At 40.5% G+C, this 17,792-nt stretch overlaps 1 protein-coding gene across 7 annotated transcripts in view; it reads left to right on the top strand.

Annotated features, from left to right (window-relative positions):
* LOC108295491 (utrophin) overlaps positions 1–17,792 on the top strand; it is a 308,974-nt gene that overhangs the window by 52,762 nt on the left and 238,420 nt on the right. For 3 of the 7 annotated variants that reach the window (XM_017517715.2, XM_017517716.2, XM_017517717.2), the window contains exon 1: positions 7,279–7,478. The exons of the other annotated variants lie outside the window; for them this stretch is intronic. In XM_017517715.2, the coding sequence (XP_017373204.1) occupies positions 7,385–7,478 (94 nt within the window). In that variant the 5' untranslated portion in view covers positions 7,279–7,384. Of the gene's footprint in view, positions 1–7,278; positions 7,479–17,792 lie in introns of those variants that run through there. 7 annotated transcript variants of the gene reach the window in all.

Raw genomic sequence — 17,792 nt, forward strand, 5'->3', positions numbered from 1 at the left:
CTGTCAGTGAGAAACCCTGCTACATACAACACACACACAGTCACACAGACAATCACACACACACACACACACACACACACACACACACACACTTGTGAGAAGAGGGACTGGGTTCCAGACAGCTGCTACTTCTGTTTACAAGCAACTCTGCAAGTGAGAAACCCTGCCACCTACAACACACACAGAGACACACACACAACACGCGCACACACACACACACACACACACACACACACACACACTTGTGAGAGGAGGGCCACCCTGGGAGGAAACCCTGAGTTCCCCCATCTTAGCATACTCCTTCTATCGCCTGGTGGAGGGAGAAGCTGTGTGCCCTTATTACTACCTGTCTTCACCCCCTCATTAAGGACTTTGGTGCAATTATTGTCTACCTCTTAATCTCACAACCTGCATGCACCTTTCCTGAGAAAGGTTATAATTTCATCTTGAAATACAACTTCTAGGAATTTTCTTTTTAATTCACCATTCCAAGTAGGTGTCTTTGTCTGTTTGCACATTAGAAAATGAAACCAATACTTAAATGTGATTTTCCCACTTTTGCTGGCATGTTCTTTAAGGTCTGCCTCTGAGATCTGGCTCTGTGTGGTTTGGAATACTTTATTATTATATTTTTCTTGAGATGGAGTCTTGCTCTGTTGCCCAGGCTGGAGTGCAGTGGCGTGAGCTTGGCCCACTGCAACCTCTGCCTTCTGGGTTCCAGTGATTCTCACGCCTCACCCTCCTGAATAGCTGGGATTATAGGCACACGACACCAAGCCTGGCTAATTTTTGTATTTTTAGTAAAGGCAGGGTCTTACCAGGTTGGCCAGGCTGGTCTCGAACTCCTGACCTCAGGTGATCTGTGCACCTTGGCTTCCTAAAGTGCTAGGATTACAGGCATGAGCCACCTCACACAGCCTGGAATACTTTCTAAGCTCTTTGATGATGGGGGCTTAGATTTAGCTCTCTCTAACTTAATTTTGTTGTTTATAATGTCATTCAATCCCATTAGTATACTAATATGGAAACAAAGGCATGAATTCAGATTTTATTTATATCTTCATGCTTTGGAAAAACAATCTCATGAGAAATTACTCAGCCTGTTAAATACCATCCTTGACATTACGTTTTTGGGTTTGTTTTTAAAAAAGTTTTTATTGGCCTTTGCTTTTTATAATTTTTTTTAACCATACCAACAGTAGCATAATGAGTATTTTTAGACATATGCTATTAAAATCATGTGGAAATTCTTTTTATGTCAACACAAAGTATTTTGTTTATCTTTATTGTGATCAAGAACTAAGGTAGAATTTCCTAGCTAGACACAAATGAGTTAAAATAAACCTGACATGCTCTTTGATTATGGATAAGTTGTATTCTAAACAGTTTTACTCTGATGAAAATATTAAGGAGAGTTAATTAGATTGTGAGACTCCTGAGGACAGCTGATGCCTTTTTCGTTTTTACATTCTTCTTGGGTGCCGTGTAGATGATCATTATAGCCATGGGACTTGGTTCCGATTGTAGAGAGCTGTGTGAACTGCATGAAGCAGATGAGATTCCATCCTTGCATGGGAACCCTTTAAGCATTTTGAAACTGGGCAGGTGAAGGTTATGAGAAAGATCACTCTGGGCTCTGTGGGAGAGTGATTTGGAGGGAAGAGCCCCTAAAGGCCCAGGGAACTTTGCAGGTGGCTTTGCCGGGAGACCAGGTAGAAGATGTGTTGAGGGTGGGCAGGAGATGGATGAAGCTGTGGATTTCAGAGGTACAGATCCATCATCCTTCATCGTCAGCTACACTATTGAAGAAGACCTCTGGAAACCAGAAGGTGTTTTATTTGTAGTTCATTTGGCAGGAAAACTTGAGCTTGACCTGAACTCATTGGCTGTTGATGCCTGGCCTGAACAGCTGGGACTCTTTTAAAGTCCTTATGTATCTCAGGCATCCTTCATAAAATGTATGTATTTGGTGCAGGACTATTAATGTATTTGATTAAGTGAAATTGCCATGGATTTTGCTGTTTTTTGTTTTCACTGTAATATATGACTTGTGTTATGTAACATTTCTCAAATGAGAAGAGTTCTGGTTCAGCAGCACCCCTGACCCTAGGATTTTGGAAAAGGGGTTTTGAAACTATTTGACTCGTGTTTACAGGGTAAAGTTGATGAAACTGACTGATAAGAAATGGAGGCAAGATCTATGAAAGAAAAGAACATTTCTGGGAAGACTCAAAAGTTAGTGATGACACTGCCTCATTAACATGAAGAGAAGTAGAACTTTTGGAAGGGTCAGAAATATTCATTAGATAGGCATGATTTATTGAAAAGATTGCATCTTGAATTTTTGGAGTGTTGCTTGTATGTGATCTTGGATTGAATCATGGACCAGAAAAAGGGGGCAATTGCAGATAAAAAAGACCTATAGATTAGTTCACGGTTTTGCATCGATGTGAATTCTCTGATTTTGATCATTGTACTCTGGTTATGTAGGATGGTAATATTAGGGAAAGTGGGATGAGAGAATATGAGAACCCTGTGTACTCTTTTTTTACCAGTTCTTTTATAAGTCTAAGATTATTTCAAGATAAAATGTTTGAAGAATGAGAAAAAGAGCTGTTTGTCCTATCAGGGAATGACATTATCCGTGATGCTTTTAAGTAGAGAGTATCTATTAGCAGAAGTCTAGTTTTCTTGGAGAATTTGAAGTCTAAAAGTACAAATCGAGTAAAATTTCAGTCAGGTCTAAACCTCCTCCCAATTTTTTCTTTTTAAAATGCTGACCTGGTTTTATCATAAGATTATCTTTTTATAATCTGCTCTGAGATAAAGGCTTGACTCTAGTGTAAGCGTATAAAGGAGAGTTCTAGGATGGGTGTGGTGGCTTGCATCTGTAATCCCAGCACTTTAGGAGGCCAAAGTGGGCATATTGCTTGAGGTTAGGAGTTTGAGACCAGCCTGACCAACATAGTGAAACCTGTCTCTACTAAAAATACAAAAATTATTCAAGCGTGGTGGTGCGTGCTGGTAATCCCAGGTACTTAGGAGGCTGAGGTAGGAGAATTGCTTGAACCTGGGAGGTGGAGCTTGCAGTGAGTCGAAATTGTGCCACTGCACTCCAGCCTGGCAACAGAACAAGACTGCGTCTTGAGAAAAAAAAGAAGAGTTATAAAATGAAGCCAGCGGTGTCTGGAGAATTCATGGGAAGTGCCATAACTTGTCCCTTGCATTTAGTGTCCCTCATGTTGGAGGGTGTGGTTTGGCTCTAGTTCTTGTCTGCAGCTCTGCAGGGTGAGGTATAGGTTTATTAGTTAGGACTGATAGTTATAATATTAATTTTAAAGCCACGAGCATTTGCAGATAACAGAAGAATGAAGAAGATGTCCACCTTTCATGGCCAAGGTCAGCTCACCTGGATTTTGTGGTGTCGATGCTGCTGGGTGTGTATTTCCTCCGTGGAGAGAGGATTAGTTTCTGAATTCCTTTGCTTCCCTCTCTCACTTCGACACCACCTCCTGTAGTTTCAGCTAATTTGTTCTGTAATTCTTTCTCCACTCCAGTTCTTTCTTTCCTTTTTGATGAGAGTAGATCTAGGCTGGCAGCCAGTTGCTATTGAGCTATAATAGAGCTAGTGGTATGAACAAAATTTGATTACCGCTGTCAACACTAGATTGAATAAGAAAGTGCATACCCTAGACAGATACTTGCAACATAAATGGTCTATTGATTTCACAAGAACTAGAAAATGAGGCCACCGTGTAATCTAGCAGAAGAACAGATCTGTGAATAGAGTGGGTCCTGACACTGCAGAACAGTTTTCAAAAGTGCTCTCCTATTCTATCTTTTTAGAAGCTTCAGATAAACTGATTGTAGCTTCTGATTTTTCTCACCATCAAGTATTTACAGAAACTCCGGTGAAACCTTTGCACTTGTGCTTGTTCAACGGTTTGCTTTTCCTACGTAGCATCTAGTTTAGAAGTTACATTGGCTGTTACAGACCTTATTTGCTTCTGAGCTGTTGTGACATTTCCACTTAACTTAATATGAATGTTTTAGAAGTTTCGCACCATGGAAAGTTGTATTTGGCATATGAAAGTTCATTGGTCAGTTTCATAGTCAGCTCTACGGCAAGAAATAAATAAAACAATGGCTTACATATTACAGCCTTGGGACATGGAAACGTTTTTAGAAGACGGATGAGTCATATTATTTATACATGTTGCAAGGCCCGAGGCCTTACAGCAAAAAATAAAGAAAAATGTTTTTATTTTTGAAAGTTAATAGCCTTCTGGTATTTTCTTTGTTATTCTTTGTGTATATTTTGTTCTGTTTAGTTTTAGGGGGATCAAGAAAATAAATCCTAAAATAGAATGTTTCAGGAAAAAGATAATTAACATCATTGTACATGAATTTGTCAAACACAGTAAGGTCTGAATAAAAAAAGATCTTCCCTTTGATGTAGATTTGTTGGAATAATTACTATTCTCCCAGTACCATGCATTTGAAAGGGGAAGGAGAAATTGTTGCTAGTTTCTAGATCCTGACTTGTCTTCTTTGGCTGCCTTCAAAATTTGACATCCTTAATCTTAAATCACATCTGGTCTAAAATTTCTTCCTATAAACAGTTATGACTATTTACTGACAAACGGCTGCTTTTATTGTGCCTGTTTCTATTTTAGAGGAAGGCATGTGTAGAAAGACAGGTGGAAAGAACTGATTTATAAAGATTGAAATGTCATATTTACATTTAGAATTTCATTCCCTACCAGTTTTCAGAAGAACCCTTTGGTAGAGGAAGCAGGGCCAACTGCTTTCACAGCCTCTTACTGTAGATAGAAATATGAAGGCCAGCAATATTTAGCTGGTGTGAACCCATACAGCTACACCAGGAAAAATATTGAATGTCTTTGGTTCCTATTAGAAAATAGCCACTGTTAAAGATGGACACCTTCAGGACCTCATTTCAGCATTGAAGTGAGTATCCATTCTGACTAGGGGGGCCCACGCCTCACTGGCTGTTCTGTATTTTGAATATTTAGTCCTGATTCTATAAATGAAGACAGTTTTGGGCTATGGATAAAAGATGGCTTTTGATAGCCATTAAGGAAATGCAAATCAAACCACAATGAAATGTCACTTCATACCCAGTAGGATGGTGATAATAAAAAAGACAAATAATAACAAGTATTGGTGAGGATGTGAAGAAATTTGGTATCCACATACACTGCTAGTGGGAATGTAGAAGGATGCAGCCACTTTGGAAAACTGTCTGGCATTTCTTCCAAAGGTTAAGCATAGGACTGCCATATGCCCCAGTAATTCTACTTCTGGGTACACACGCATACATACACACACACACATACACACACACACATGCACACACATCCAAGAGACATGAAAATATATGTCCACATAAAAAACTTGTGCACAAATGCTTGTAGCAGAATTACTAGTATTAGCTAAAAGATAAAAACAACCCAAATGTCCATGAACTGATAAATACATGGTAAAATATAGTCTATCTATACAATGGACTATTTTAAAAAGAAATGAAACACCCATACATGGTACAACATGGATGGACTTTGAAAACATTATGCTAAGTGAAATAAGCTAGTCACAGAAAATATGCTGTATGATTTATTTTATGTGAAATGTACAGCATAGGCAACTCTATAGAGAAGACTGGAAGTAGATTTTAGTGGTTGCCTTGGGCTAAGGAATAGGAATTGATTGTGGTGAGGGTTGTAGGACTCTGTGAAAATACTAAAAAACATTAAATTATACAGTGTACCTGAGCTGATTGTATAATATGTGAATTATGTTTCACCGAAGTTTGATGCAAAAAAAATATTTTATTGGGTATTGACGGTGTGACATATCTATATCTCGGTGCTTTTCCCAGTCTGTTTCCCTCTGACAGTCCTAGAAGACCGGTGAAGTCAGCCCTTCCATTTTACAGATTTGGAGACTGAGGCTTAGAGAGAGAGAGAGAGAGAGAGAGAGTATTTTGCCAGAGTTACACAGTTGCTAGTCTAAGGAAAATGCAGAGATGAGGAGGAGGAGTATAGGGCAAGTACTGTCAGTTTCTCTTTTCTGTACGCAGTCAGTAGCAGAATGAGAGATGCCTTTAGGTGGGTGGATCACCTGAGGTTGGGAGTTTGAGAGCAGCCTGACCAACATAGAAAAAACCTGTCTCTACTAAAAATACAAAAATCAGCCGGGTGTGCGGGTGCATGCCTATAATCCCAGCTACTCAGGAGGCTGAGGCAGGAGAATCGCTTGAACCTGGGAGGTGGAGGTTGCGGTGAGCCGAGATTGTGCCATTGCACTCCAGCCTGGATAACAAGAGCAAAACTCTGTCTCAAAAAAAAAAAAAGTAGAAAATTTCTATTTCACAACAAGCAAGAAGAAGAATGAGAGAAGGACTAGAAAGTAGATGTGATTATATGAATAATGATTTTTCTTGCTTTTTGCATGTATGTGGATGACACATGCAGAAGTGACAGCAAGAGTTTGAGACCAGCCTGACCAACATGGTCAAACCCCATCTCTACTAAAAATACAAAACAAATAGCTGGACGTGGTGGCGCATACCTGTAATCCTAATTACTCGGGAGGCTGAGGCATGAGAATTGCTTGAACCCAGGAGGCAGAGGTTGTGGTGAGCCAAGATCGCGCCATTGCACTCCAGCCTAGGTGACAGGAGTGAAAAAAAAAATAATAAAGAGAGCAAGGTGACCACAAAAGAGAACAGGCTGGAAAAATTAGTCTAAATAGTGACCTCTTATAGCTGCATGTGGTTAAGTTTATTTTTTCCGTAACAGCAATTTCTAAGGGATGAAGAAGAAATCTTTTTGAGTTTTACTTCCCCAAAGTATATATAGATACTACAGTGAAGTAATAAGTCCAATTTGTTCTTTGAAGTATAGTTAATATGTAACGAAACTCTTAAGGCCAGTTGTATACCCAGGGCAAACGCCTTCTAACACCTTTATTTATCTACATAGTGGGTAGGGAGGTGGGTGGAGTGCCCCTTCCCAGCTGACACTGTCAAAACAGGAAGCAAAGTTATAATCTCTGTCATAGGAACATTCAGAGGCCCTTAGCTGTGACTATTAAAAAAACAAAAAAACCTACCTAAGGAGTTTTCACTGACTGCAAAGTGTAACTTCCTGTCTGGTGTTTAGAGGAGGTTGGGTTAGGTTTAGTCAGATCCTCTCGTGGGAAAAATAAAAGCCACCAAAAAGAAACACACACACACATACACACACACGCACACGCACACACACGAGACATCGAGACATCCCAGCGTGCAGTTCGGAGGCTGCTTTTGCTGTCCACTTCCTCCACATCTTTTTCCTCCTCATCTAAGCAGATGTAGGTGATGAGCGGCCCGGCAGCCACCACGTTTCGCTGGAAAAAGTGCAGATTGGATTTGCCAGGGCACGTAGCTCTCCAGGCTTGCAAGCGATTACCAGGTAAGTTTGTCAACTTGTATGACTTCCAGCCAGGGAGGTTTTCATAAGAAATGTCTATGAAGACAGGACTCTCTCATTCACTTACCGAGTCTCATTTGTCAAGTACCAAAGCTCAGGACCAGGCTGGTGACAGAAACAGACAGCCTGTCCTTCCTCCTGCCATGTCTGTTGTGGACCCTGGAGAGTGGAGACCAACGCTGTCTGCTTCACGCTTCTCCTCAGGAGGTGATAACTTACCAGAGTTATTGGCTTCTTTGGAAGAAGCCTTCCAGAATCCCTAAATTTGGGGTAACAAATGTGTTTCACTTTACCTCCCTGTGTTTTCAAATAGCTTACTCTGTGCTGACTGTTTACTGCCATATAGAGAAAAATCTCTTTTGTGGTGTTGAGTACTGGTAGGCCTCATCTTATGTTGTATTTGATTTACTTTGTTGGCTAAAAAGGCATTTTGCTTTTTGAAATATTTAGTTTAGAGCTGAGAAGGGGAGAATAAAACGTTTGTACTTTGTGGGGCAGTGTAAGTGCTGGGGTTTTTGTTTCAATGTAGGCTTGTCTATGACACATGTATATGCATAACTTCATGTAGGGACAGTGTCATGCATTTTTCTCTCACTGGAGTTTACTTCCGGGGTGACTTAGTTTTTCTGGTAAGTTTAGATGTTTATATCTTGTTTAATGTATACATGTGTGTACTGGTTGTGTGAGCTTTTGAAGTGAAAAAACCCAAAATGATGTGTTTTACTTGATCATACATATCGTGCATGAATGTTGTCACTATGAAAAACTTTGCGGCTGTTTTCTTTTAAAGGTTCTTCTTTCTTGTGGAATTACTCTTTCCCTCTTAGTGTTTTCCTTCTTAGCTTCAGTGAATGAGGTGGTAAGGGGTTGTAAGTCTTGTCTCTGTAGAGCAAATTTAAAATGATTGGAGCAGCCCTTTTTTTTTTTTTTTTTTTTTTTTTTTTTTTTTTTTTTTTTTTTTTTTTTTTTGTAGTGAATTGGGTTTCCTGAATAAGTGGCATAAGAGATTGGTGTGCTACAATTCTCATCATTAGCTATTACCTCTTTTTTAAATAACCATGTGATCCCAACACAAAATCAAAATACCTCTCAGAGACCTGAATTAAAACTCCATGTGGGCCAGGCACGATGGCTCATACCTATAATCCAAGCACTTTGGGAGGCTGAGATAGGAGGATCACTTGAAGCCTGGAGTTTGAGACCACCCTGCGCAACACAGGGAGATTCCATCTCTACAAAAACTGAAAAATTAGCCAGGCATGGTGGCACATGCCTGTGGTGCCAGCTACTTTGGAGACTGAGGCGGGAGGATAGCTTGAACCTAGGAGTTTGAGACTGCAGTGAGCCATGATTATGACGCTGCATTCCAAACTAGACAACAGAGAAATGCCTTGTCCCAAAAACCTGCATAGGAGCAGCAATTGCAGATTTGTGGCCTTTCGAAGATTTCATTTGACTGTCACTAAATTCTCTTTGTTATCCCCACTTTTAGAGTCTCTGTAGTCCGCTAGTCTTCATCAAAGGGTCTTGCTACATAGTAGGGTCTAGGGTAACCATAGTGGTTAAAATCAGAAGACAACTAGAAGAAAACTACAAACAAACCTTTAAATAATAAGCAGGCTTCGGCCAGGTGTGGTGGCTCATGCCTGTAATACCAGCACTTTGGGAGGCCGAGGAGGGCAGATCACCTGAGATCAGGAGTTCTAGACCAGCCTGGCCAACATGATAAAACCCCATCTCTACTAAAAATACAAAAACCAGTCAGGCATGGGCACCTGTAATCCCAGCTACTTGGGAGGCTGAGGCAGGAGAATCACTTGAACCCAGGAGGCAGAAGTTACAGTGAGCCGAGATGGCACCGTCACACTCCAGCCTGAGCAACAAGAGAGAAACTCCGTCTCAAAATAAATAAATAAATGAATGAATAAGAAGGCTTTTAAATGAGTAACTACAGTGTTAAATATATTTACATGCTGTGCTAGTTGAGTTATGGTTCATTTAGATAACATTCTTCCCTACTCTATGACCAATCAAAAGGCTTTAGGAAAATAGCATTTTTTAAAAAAAATGTATTTCAGGGCATGCTATTTTAATAAAAATAGAAAAACAATGTGTACATGGTTTCAAATTTCACAAGGGCCTAGATTCTCTTCTCATCAGTTTTATTGAACAGAATTTTTTTATGTCCATCGTGTAGACTCTTTAGTGATCTTGTTGGAAATAAGGACATTAAATTTAATGTTAAAAATAATATTTTCAGCTGGGCATAGTGGCTTACGATTGTAATCCCAGCCCTTTGGGAGGCTGAAGTGGGCAGATCACGTGAGGTCAGGAGTTCGAGACCAGCCTGGCCAATGTGGTGAAACCTTGTTTCTACTAAAAATAGAAAAATTAGCTGGGCATGGTGGCAAGTGCCTGAAATCTCAGCTACTTGGGAGGCTGAGGCAGGAGAATTGCTTGAACCTGGGAGGCGGAGGTTACAGTTAGCTGAGATTGCGCCACTGCACTTCAGCCTGGGTATCAGAGCGAGATGCTGTCCAAAAATATACATATATATATATATGTATCTCCATCTCTCTCCCTTTCTCTCTCTCTCTCTCTAATCTCCCTATCTCTATTCATCTCTATCATCATTTTCACCAAATGTTAACAATAATATAACTGAGATAAACCAAAATTTTTTTAAAAGCTAGAAAATGCTAAATGAATAATTTGGAGGTGCAATTGGACATTTAGGCATCCATTAAGACCCAGATAACTTATGTCTGGAAGTTGACGCTGCTCAGGAAACCACTTCTGGGAGCCGTGCTTATCTTGCCATCCTTCCTGCTTTCTTGTCTGCTGACAGGATTCTATGTCAGCTGTTTCCATTTTTGAATGAAAGGGTTAAAAGATTCACTATTTGGATTTCCCATTAGAATCACCAACATGCCGGGGCCCCACAGACAGAGATCCTGACTTGATTGGACCGAGACCCTGCTCTGTAGCTTGTCAAAAGCCAGCCAAGAGTGTCCAGTGTGGAGAGTACAGGGGAATGTATTTGTCCCCCACTAGACTGAAAGCTCCACGGGAGGGACAAGAGGCAGCTTTGTTACTGCTGGCCCCTAGCACCTGAATGTGTGCCTGCTGTGCAGGAGAAACTCAAGTAGCTGCTTGTGGAATGAATGAATGAATGAATGAATGAATGAATGGAGTTCCTTTGAGTAACAGGAAGTTGGGAGAAGATTGGACAGAGGCTTAGTTATCGTCTTTGCTGATGTAGGAGAGTATTCTCTGATCAGTGACTGTCATCTTGGAAGACATGCCAGGAAAGGTCACAGGTGACTGATCTGGCAGAACCCTGAACAGACCTCTCAGAAGAGACAAGGCTCCAGGGCGGTGGTGTCCTTAAGAGGCAAGGCAGGTTGAGAACTTTGGGAAAGAGAATTTCATTAGGAGTGGGTGTGTGTGCACGAATGTGGATGTGAGGCCAGGTGGGGACACTCCTGGGAAGATCTCCTGAACTGTGGCTCTTTCTTTTTTTGAGACAAAGTCTCGCTCTGTTGCCCAGCCTGGAATGCAATGACATAGTCATAGTTCACTGCAACCTCGACCTTCCAGGCTCAAGTGATCATCCCACCTCAGTCCCTGAGTACCTAGGACTACAGGTACGCAATTACAGGTACATGCTCCCATACCTTGCTAATTTTGAATATTTTTTCTGTAGAGACAGGGTCTCGCCATGTTGCCCAGGTTGGTCTTGAACTCCTGAGCTTGAGCGATCTTTCCACCTCAGCCTCCCAAAATGCTGGGATTACAGGCCTGAGCCTTTATCCCCAACCTTGACTCACTCTTAGAGGAGCTCAGGTCTTTTGTGTTGGAACTTCAGGAGGTTGATGACCACGCTCATCTATTCAGTCAGCATTTGCTAGGTACCTAGTACGTGCCCAGATCTGGGGAGATTGAGGATATGAAAATGAAGGTGATGTGGTTCTTCCTCTGTGGAGGTTAGGACCTGGAAGGAATGGTGTGTGACAGTTAATGCTAGATTTGCTAGTGGCTGAAAGGAAGGAATGTGATCATCTTTGTCATATGTTAGGGATTGCCAGACCTATTAGTTGACTGTATCCAAATAAAGGAACACAGAATTTGGAGTGATCAGCGGGCAGTGAGGTTTGTCTGGGAAAATATCTTAGGACTTGTGAATTTTTTGCAGATCTTAATAGTTATAGAGAAAATGAGTAGGTGGTTAGGAAGACCAGGTAACTGTAACTTATAGGGGTGAGAGAATGAGAATTGTTAAGTTGGGAGAAAAAGAGTAGAAAGAGTGATGTGTGAAACAAAAGAACCTTGGACCAAAAAAAATGAGAAACGGGCTTAATGTGGCACTGAACAGTTCTTTAAGGCATGGAACTTGGGCCTCAAGATCTGGGTTTCCATTACCCCTGCCATCGACAGGGTAAGTCACTGAACCTCTGAGAAGGGGTCTCCCAACCAGGGAGGATGCCCCAGGAGGTTGTGGTCAGGATTCATGATGTTATGCATTTTAAAGTCCTTTGCAAGCTATAGTAATAGTCCCAGGTAAATAAATGGACTAATAAATTTTGTAAAAATTATAGAAATCTAGTCTGTTGATAATAGGCTCTTTTAGGCAGAGTCTGGGGTAGGAAATCAAACAGTGTATTCATCATGGTACTTGAAATTTATTTAAGCTGAAGCTGTGCACTCCATCATCTTTTTGGTGTATTTTTCCTTGGCATTACTTGAAAGGCATGCTCATGAAACTGGATTTGGATCTGTTTCATGTTTTCACTTGGGTTCTCTGACCCCTACTTAGAGGGCACCAGGTGCTTCCTATTCTAATTCTTTGCAAATTCAAGACTTGGTTGGAGGGCCATTGAGGGGATTGGTGTGGGAATTAGATACGATCTGGACACAGCAACTCCCTTGCTCCTGCTCCAGTATTTTGACCTTAATTTGAACAGTTCAATGAACTGGCAACTCAAGTCATTTTTTTTCTCACTGAACTAGAACTTTCATTGTTTTGCAGAGGAAGATGACTCATCACCGAGCTCTACCATTGTGCTAATGTGAAATTTTATTCTAGGACTAAAGGAACACAGGCCAAACTTTCTGTCTGAACTAGTGTATTGAAACTTGGATTGTGAGCTGGGCAGGAATTCCTGTGGCCCTCTGCGTGGAGTTGCTCTCAAGGAAAAGGGGCATTTAAATATATTTTTGACTCCAAATTTAATTTTTAGTAATGTATTTCAAATATCTTTTAAAATATCTTAAGTAATCAGACTGCTTTCCGGAAAAAATGTAATGCAAAATGAAAATTCTACAAAGTAGAAAATTGCCATTTCCTTCCTCTCTCCAAAACCATTGTTAATAGTTCTGTTTGTTCTGCTATGCTTGCTTTCTATGAATATAAAAATGTATGCTTCTATGGGTAAGCATGGCTTTTCTCTTTTGAAGCAAAATTGAAACCACCCTGATTTAGTGGCATCCCACCTAAAAAAATATTAAAAACTACCTGTGTACATGTATCTTAGCTTACTTGGGCAATTGCTGGGGCAGGTATGCTTTTACTGTTAAATTGTCATCCACAATAGATGACATGTAGCGAGATGAAATATAGTATATAGCTGTTTGAACTTGCATTTCCTTTTTGTGGAATTTAACTTCTCTGCATAAGTTTATTGGCTCTTTGGACGAGTTCTTCGGTGAATTGCCATTTCATATGTTGCTGATTTTTTTTCTGTCACTTGGATACCTGACTTTTATACTCTTAATGATTCCAAAGGAAATTTCTGCAAAATGGCAAAGTTGGGATGACTTATTTGAATTTTTTTTGTGTTCTAAAATAGTTAACCGCTACCTTAAAAGATAGATATTACTTTCAGATCTCTAGGACAGAGGTTTGAGTCTTTGGACTTAGATTCTATAGTATTTTATCTTTCTTTTTTGGCTAATAAGGAAGATGTCATCGTCTGTCTTAAAAGATAGATATTATTTTCATAAAAGATAAAGATAGATATTAAAAGATAGATATTATTTTCAGATCTCTAGGACAGAGGTTTGAGTCTTTGGACTTAGGTTCTATAGTATTTTCTCTTTCTTTCTTGGCTAATATGAAGATGTCATCATCCCAAACTGTGCTGAGACTAATAATTATTTAGATACCCTCGCTACTTTGTTACATTTTTTTATATACCGGTAAATTATTTTCATATAATTTACCGCTATATAAAATGGTAAGTCCCAGGTTTATTTATAGAAAAACCCATTTTTTTATATATTTTATGGAACTTGTTGGAGTTAGCAGAAAGGTGCTGTGGAGTTAGGTTTAAAATTAAATCCTAATAATTCCATATCCTGTTGTGGGGCTGTTGTCAGTCTTTAAAGGTGCATCTTTGTAAAATTTTTTGCACGTTACTTGGCAGATTGCAAGAAGGTTTATAATAAATGGTGGCTGTTTGTGTTAGAGCCTTTGAAGTCAGTACAGGAAAAAATACATTTAGATGCTAAGTGAAGATAAGACATTAGTTTAAATGAGGCCCATATGCACCATCATATTGAAAATTTACCAGTTTGTCCTCTTCCTTCAATCTAGATTTGTTAGTGATTTTTCACATCAAAGCATTGAGGCTGTAATTCTATGCTGGATTCATTTAACCACAGCTCCAGTAAATGGCAGGAAGTAGAGAGCTATACAGTACAGCAAATGGCCTGCAGTTGCATGGAGGATATCTTTGTGGCAAGGTGCCCAAAATGTTTTGCTGGTTTCAAGGTTCGCTATCATTTGTTCAGAAAGGTTTTTATTGTTTGCAAGAAAGCAAGGAAAGCAAAGGAAAGGGCACACAGCCGCCTCCCCTATGATTCTGTGCTGTATGACCTATTTGCCTTTGGTGCATTATATAAAAAGCTTTATTTAGTCTGCAGAGAGGTTATTTCTCCAAATAGAGGTGAACCGTCATAGTAGTCTGGAAACGTGATAGATTTCAGTTGAATGCCGCTGATCCAAATGCTTTGACAGGCTGGGCTCTGTGTCACTTGTAAGATAGGCACCTCACACAGATTCTTCCAGGTCACTTGCACATATCGTCAGTGGAAATACCTCATCAGACAGTGATCCACTTGGCGCCCTGAGAAGCAGCTTCTCCTATCACACCGACACCGCCACTTTTCTCCTGGCTCAGCCAATCTCTTGCTGGGAACCTGCTGCCAGAGTTAGTCTCTTGGCTTCTGCCCTGGCCTATTTTCTTGTTGACTTCTAGATTCGATGCCTTTAGCTTCTCCTTGGACTCATTGGCCATGACTCTCTTTCTGGTGTTAGTAGCTCCTGGATTTGTGTTTGACAGAAGAAATTTACTCCCCTAGCAGGTTCACTTTCTACTGAGATAACATGCAATCTAGCATCTGCCAATACTGTGAGAACTATTGATTGTTAATCCGTATTCATTATCTAACTCTGAGTAATGAGTGTTATAGCAGGAAATGTAGAATCAATTTGTGTGTGTGTATGAACGTGGTTTAAAATGAATTATCATATTTTATCTTTGCCCATGTTAATCCTTTAAAATAATTATTAAATTCTCACTTTTCTTATATATGTTAAAAAACATGGTGCATTTCACAGTGATGGTATTTAAACTGGGAGATTATGGATATTTTGCAAGTGGGTTGAGGAAATAGTTCTCATTTCCCTTCTCTTTTTTTTTTTTGGAGACGGAGTCTTGCTGTGTCACCAAGCTGGAGTGTAGTAGCATGATCTCGGCTCACTGCAACCTCCGCCTCCTGGGTTCAAGCCATTCTTCTGCCTCAGCCTCCTGAGTAACTGGGACTTTGGGCACATGCCACCATGCCCAGCTAATTTTTGTGTTTTTAGTAGAGGCAGCATTTCACCATGTTGGCCAGGATGGTCTCGATTTCTTGACCTCGTGATCCACCTGCCTTGGCCTCCCAAAGTGCTGGGATTACAGGCATAGGCCATCCTGCCCGGTCTCATTTCCCTTTTCGTATCCTGTGGGACCCCTCACATCTGTCTGCCTCCCTCCTATGCATTTCTCCTGCTGTTGCAAGGAGAATCTTATGTTTTGTGATGAGAATTTATTTGGTGACTAAGTAAAGTGTGCACTATTCTTTTAAAAAGTCATTGAGATTGCATTCTGTATATTTGCTGAATTTGTTACTAGGCCATATGCTGCAAAATTTCTTAATAAAATCTAAATAAAAATAAAAGGTTGTTAAAGGTAAATCTATGCCTTGATTACAGAAATAAAGAATTGACATTTATTTTCCATAATTTGGAAGTCATTCAGTAAATACTATTTGCCTGGTGTTTTATAATGGATCATTTTTATTGTATTGGGTTTGTGTGAGGAAGACTGTAAGCATTGATTTTCCAGTAATTTTCTAAATTTTCTCATCTATTTATGTTTCTTTTCCTCTTCCTTTTTTTTTTTTTTTTTTTTTTTTTTTTTTTTTGTTTTTTTTTTTTTTTTCTTTTCTTTGAGACAGGGTCTTGCTCTGTCACTTAGGCTAGAGTGTAATGGCAGGATCTAGGCCCTCTGCAGCCTCGACTTCCTGGGCTCAAGCAGTCCTCCCACCTCAGCCTTCTGAGTAGCTGGGATTACAGGCTAGTGCCACCACGCCCAGCTAATTTTTCTGATTTTTTTTTCTTTTTTTAAATAGAAACAAGTCTCACTATTCCCACGCTAGGGCCTTGAACTTCTGGGCCCAAGTGATCCTTCTGCCTCAGCCTCCCAAGTGCTGAGATGACAGGTGTGAGCCACCGTGCCTGCCTATTTATGTTTCTTAATTACAGCAGTGCCCATTTTTCTGCCAACTTTAGCTATGCCACATGTGACTAGGAATTAGAAATAAGAAAACAGTAACCAGCCTGGCCAACAGGACAAAACCCTGCATCTACTAAAAATACAAAAATTAGCCGAGTGTGGTGGTGAGCACCTGTCATCTCAGCTACTCAGGAGGCTGAGGCATGAAAATTGCCTGAACCTGGGAGGCGGAGGTTGTAGTCAGCTGAGACAGTGCCATTAAACTCCAGCCTGGGCAACAGAGCAAGACTGTCTAAAACAACAAGCAGAAAAATAAAACAACAAAATAAACCAAGGAGCCAAAAATGAATGACTCAGTGAACGTTTATTGAGCACCTGTGGTTTGCTGGGTGCTGTGGTAGTTGTTGAAGGTGCAGGATGTTTTAAAGTTGGTTTTAAACTTAAGGATTCTACTTGCTGGCAGCCTAGAACCACTGCGTGTGCCTTGCAGAGATAATGAATGGGCACTTGTCTCCTGACCCGTGCGGTGCAACCACCTCAGCGAAGTACTGAGACACCCTCATTTTGCAGCTGTTTTCACACTTGAGTATTGGTTTCTAGATCTAAAGCAGTAAATGAGAAAGGTACTGGATGTGAGTGCTGCTGTAAATTGACACCCTGACAATAACGATATGCTTGTTGACAGGTTGTAGAGGAGATGAAGAAATAAAGGGCAGAACAAAAAAGTCTCAGAGCTCTGCCACTTGGGTCAATAGGAAGCTACATTTTGCTATTCAAGTCATTGGGGAAATAGCATGTGAAAAAATTCTTCTGCCAGAAGGACCATGCAGGTTAAGGTAGGCCGTTTGGCTTTCTGGGCTGCAGCATCCAACCAGGTTCTAGAATCCTGTTTTCATATTTTGTCAGACCCAACTGGATTAAAACCAAGCTCCCTTCTCTGGCTGGGTAGTGACTTGAGTTGAGTGGCTTCCAGTGCTCTGATTGGACTTTGGAGTCGATGTCCAGTGACTTTGAGCAGCAGGGTAAATGTTTTTGCTATTGAGCAGTTCTCTGCGGGGTGCCAGGCCTGTCCTCATGGTTCATTCTGCCCTTAGATCATCAGCCATTCACTCCCCTGGTCGGTAAAGGGCACCTTCTCCAGGAATTCTCTGCTGACCTCCAAGTGTGGTTGGGTGCCTCTCTTCTCTGCTTTTTCTTTCCCTGCTTGGATTAAATTCAAAAATTCTAAGATGTGTTCATCTGTCACAACATTTATGATGGATGTTATCGATCAGTGTTTTTGAAAACGAGGTCTGTCTCTGCACAGCGTGGCCTGGAAACCAGTCTTTTAATAATCTCTTCAGGCGTGTGTCTGAGAACCTCTCCTTGAGACCAGGAGCTTGAAGACAGGGTGTGTTCTTATCTTTGAATCTTTAAACCTTCCCTAGCTCCTGGCACATTTTTTAGTTGCTCACATTTTTTGTTGTCCAGTGAATGAGATAGAATTTCTGTAATTTTTTTGTTTTTGTTTGGTGAG

The sequence above is a fragment of the Cebus imitator genome, unplaced genomic scaffold (assembly GCF_001604975.1).
Source record: "Cebus imitator isolate Cc_AM_T3 unplaced genomic scaffold, Cebus_imitator-1.0 Scaffold642, whole genome shotgun sequence".
Lineage (NCBI taxonomy): Eukaryota > Metazoa > Chordata > Mammalia > Primates > Cebidae > Cebus > Cebus imitator.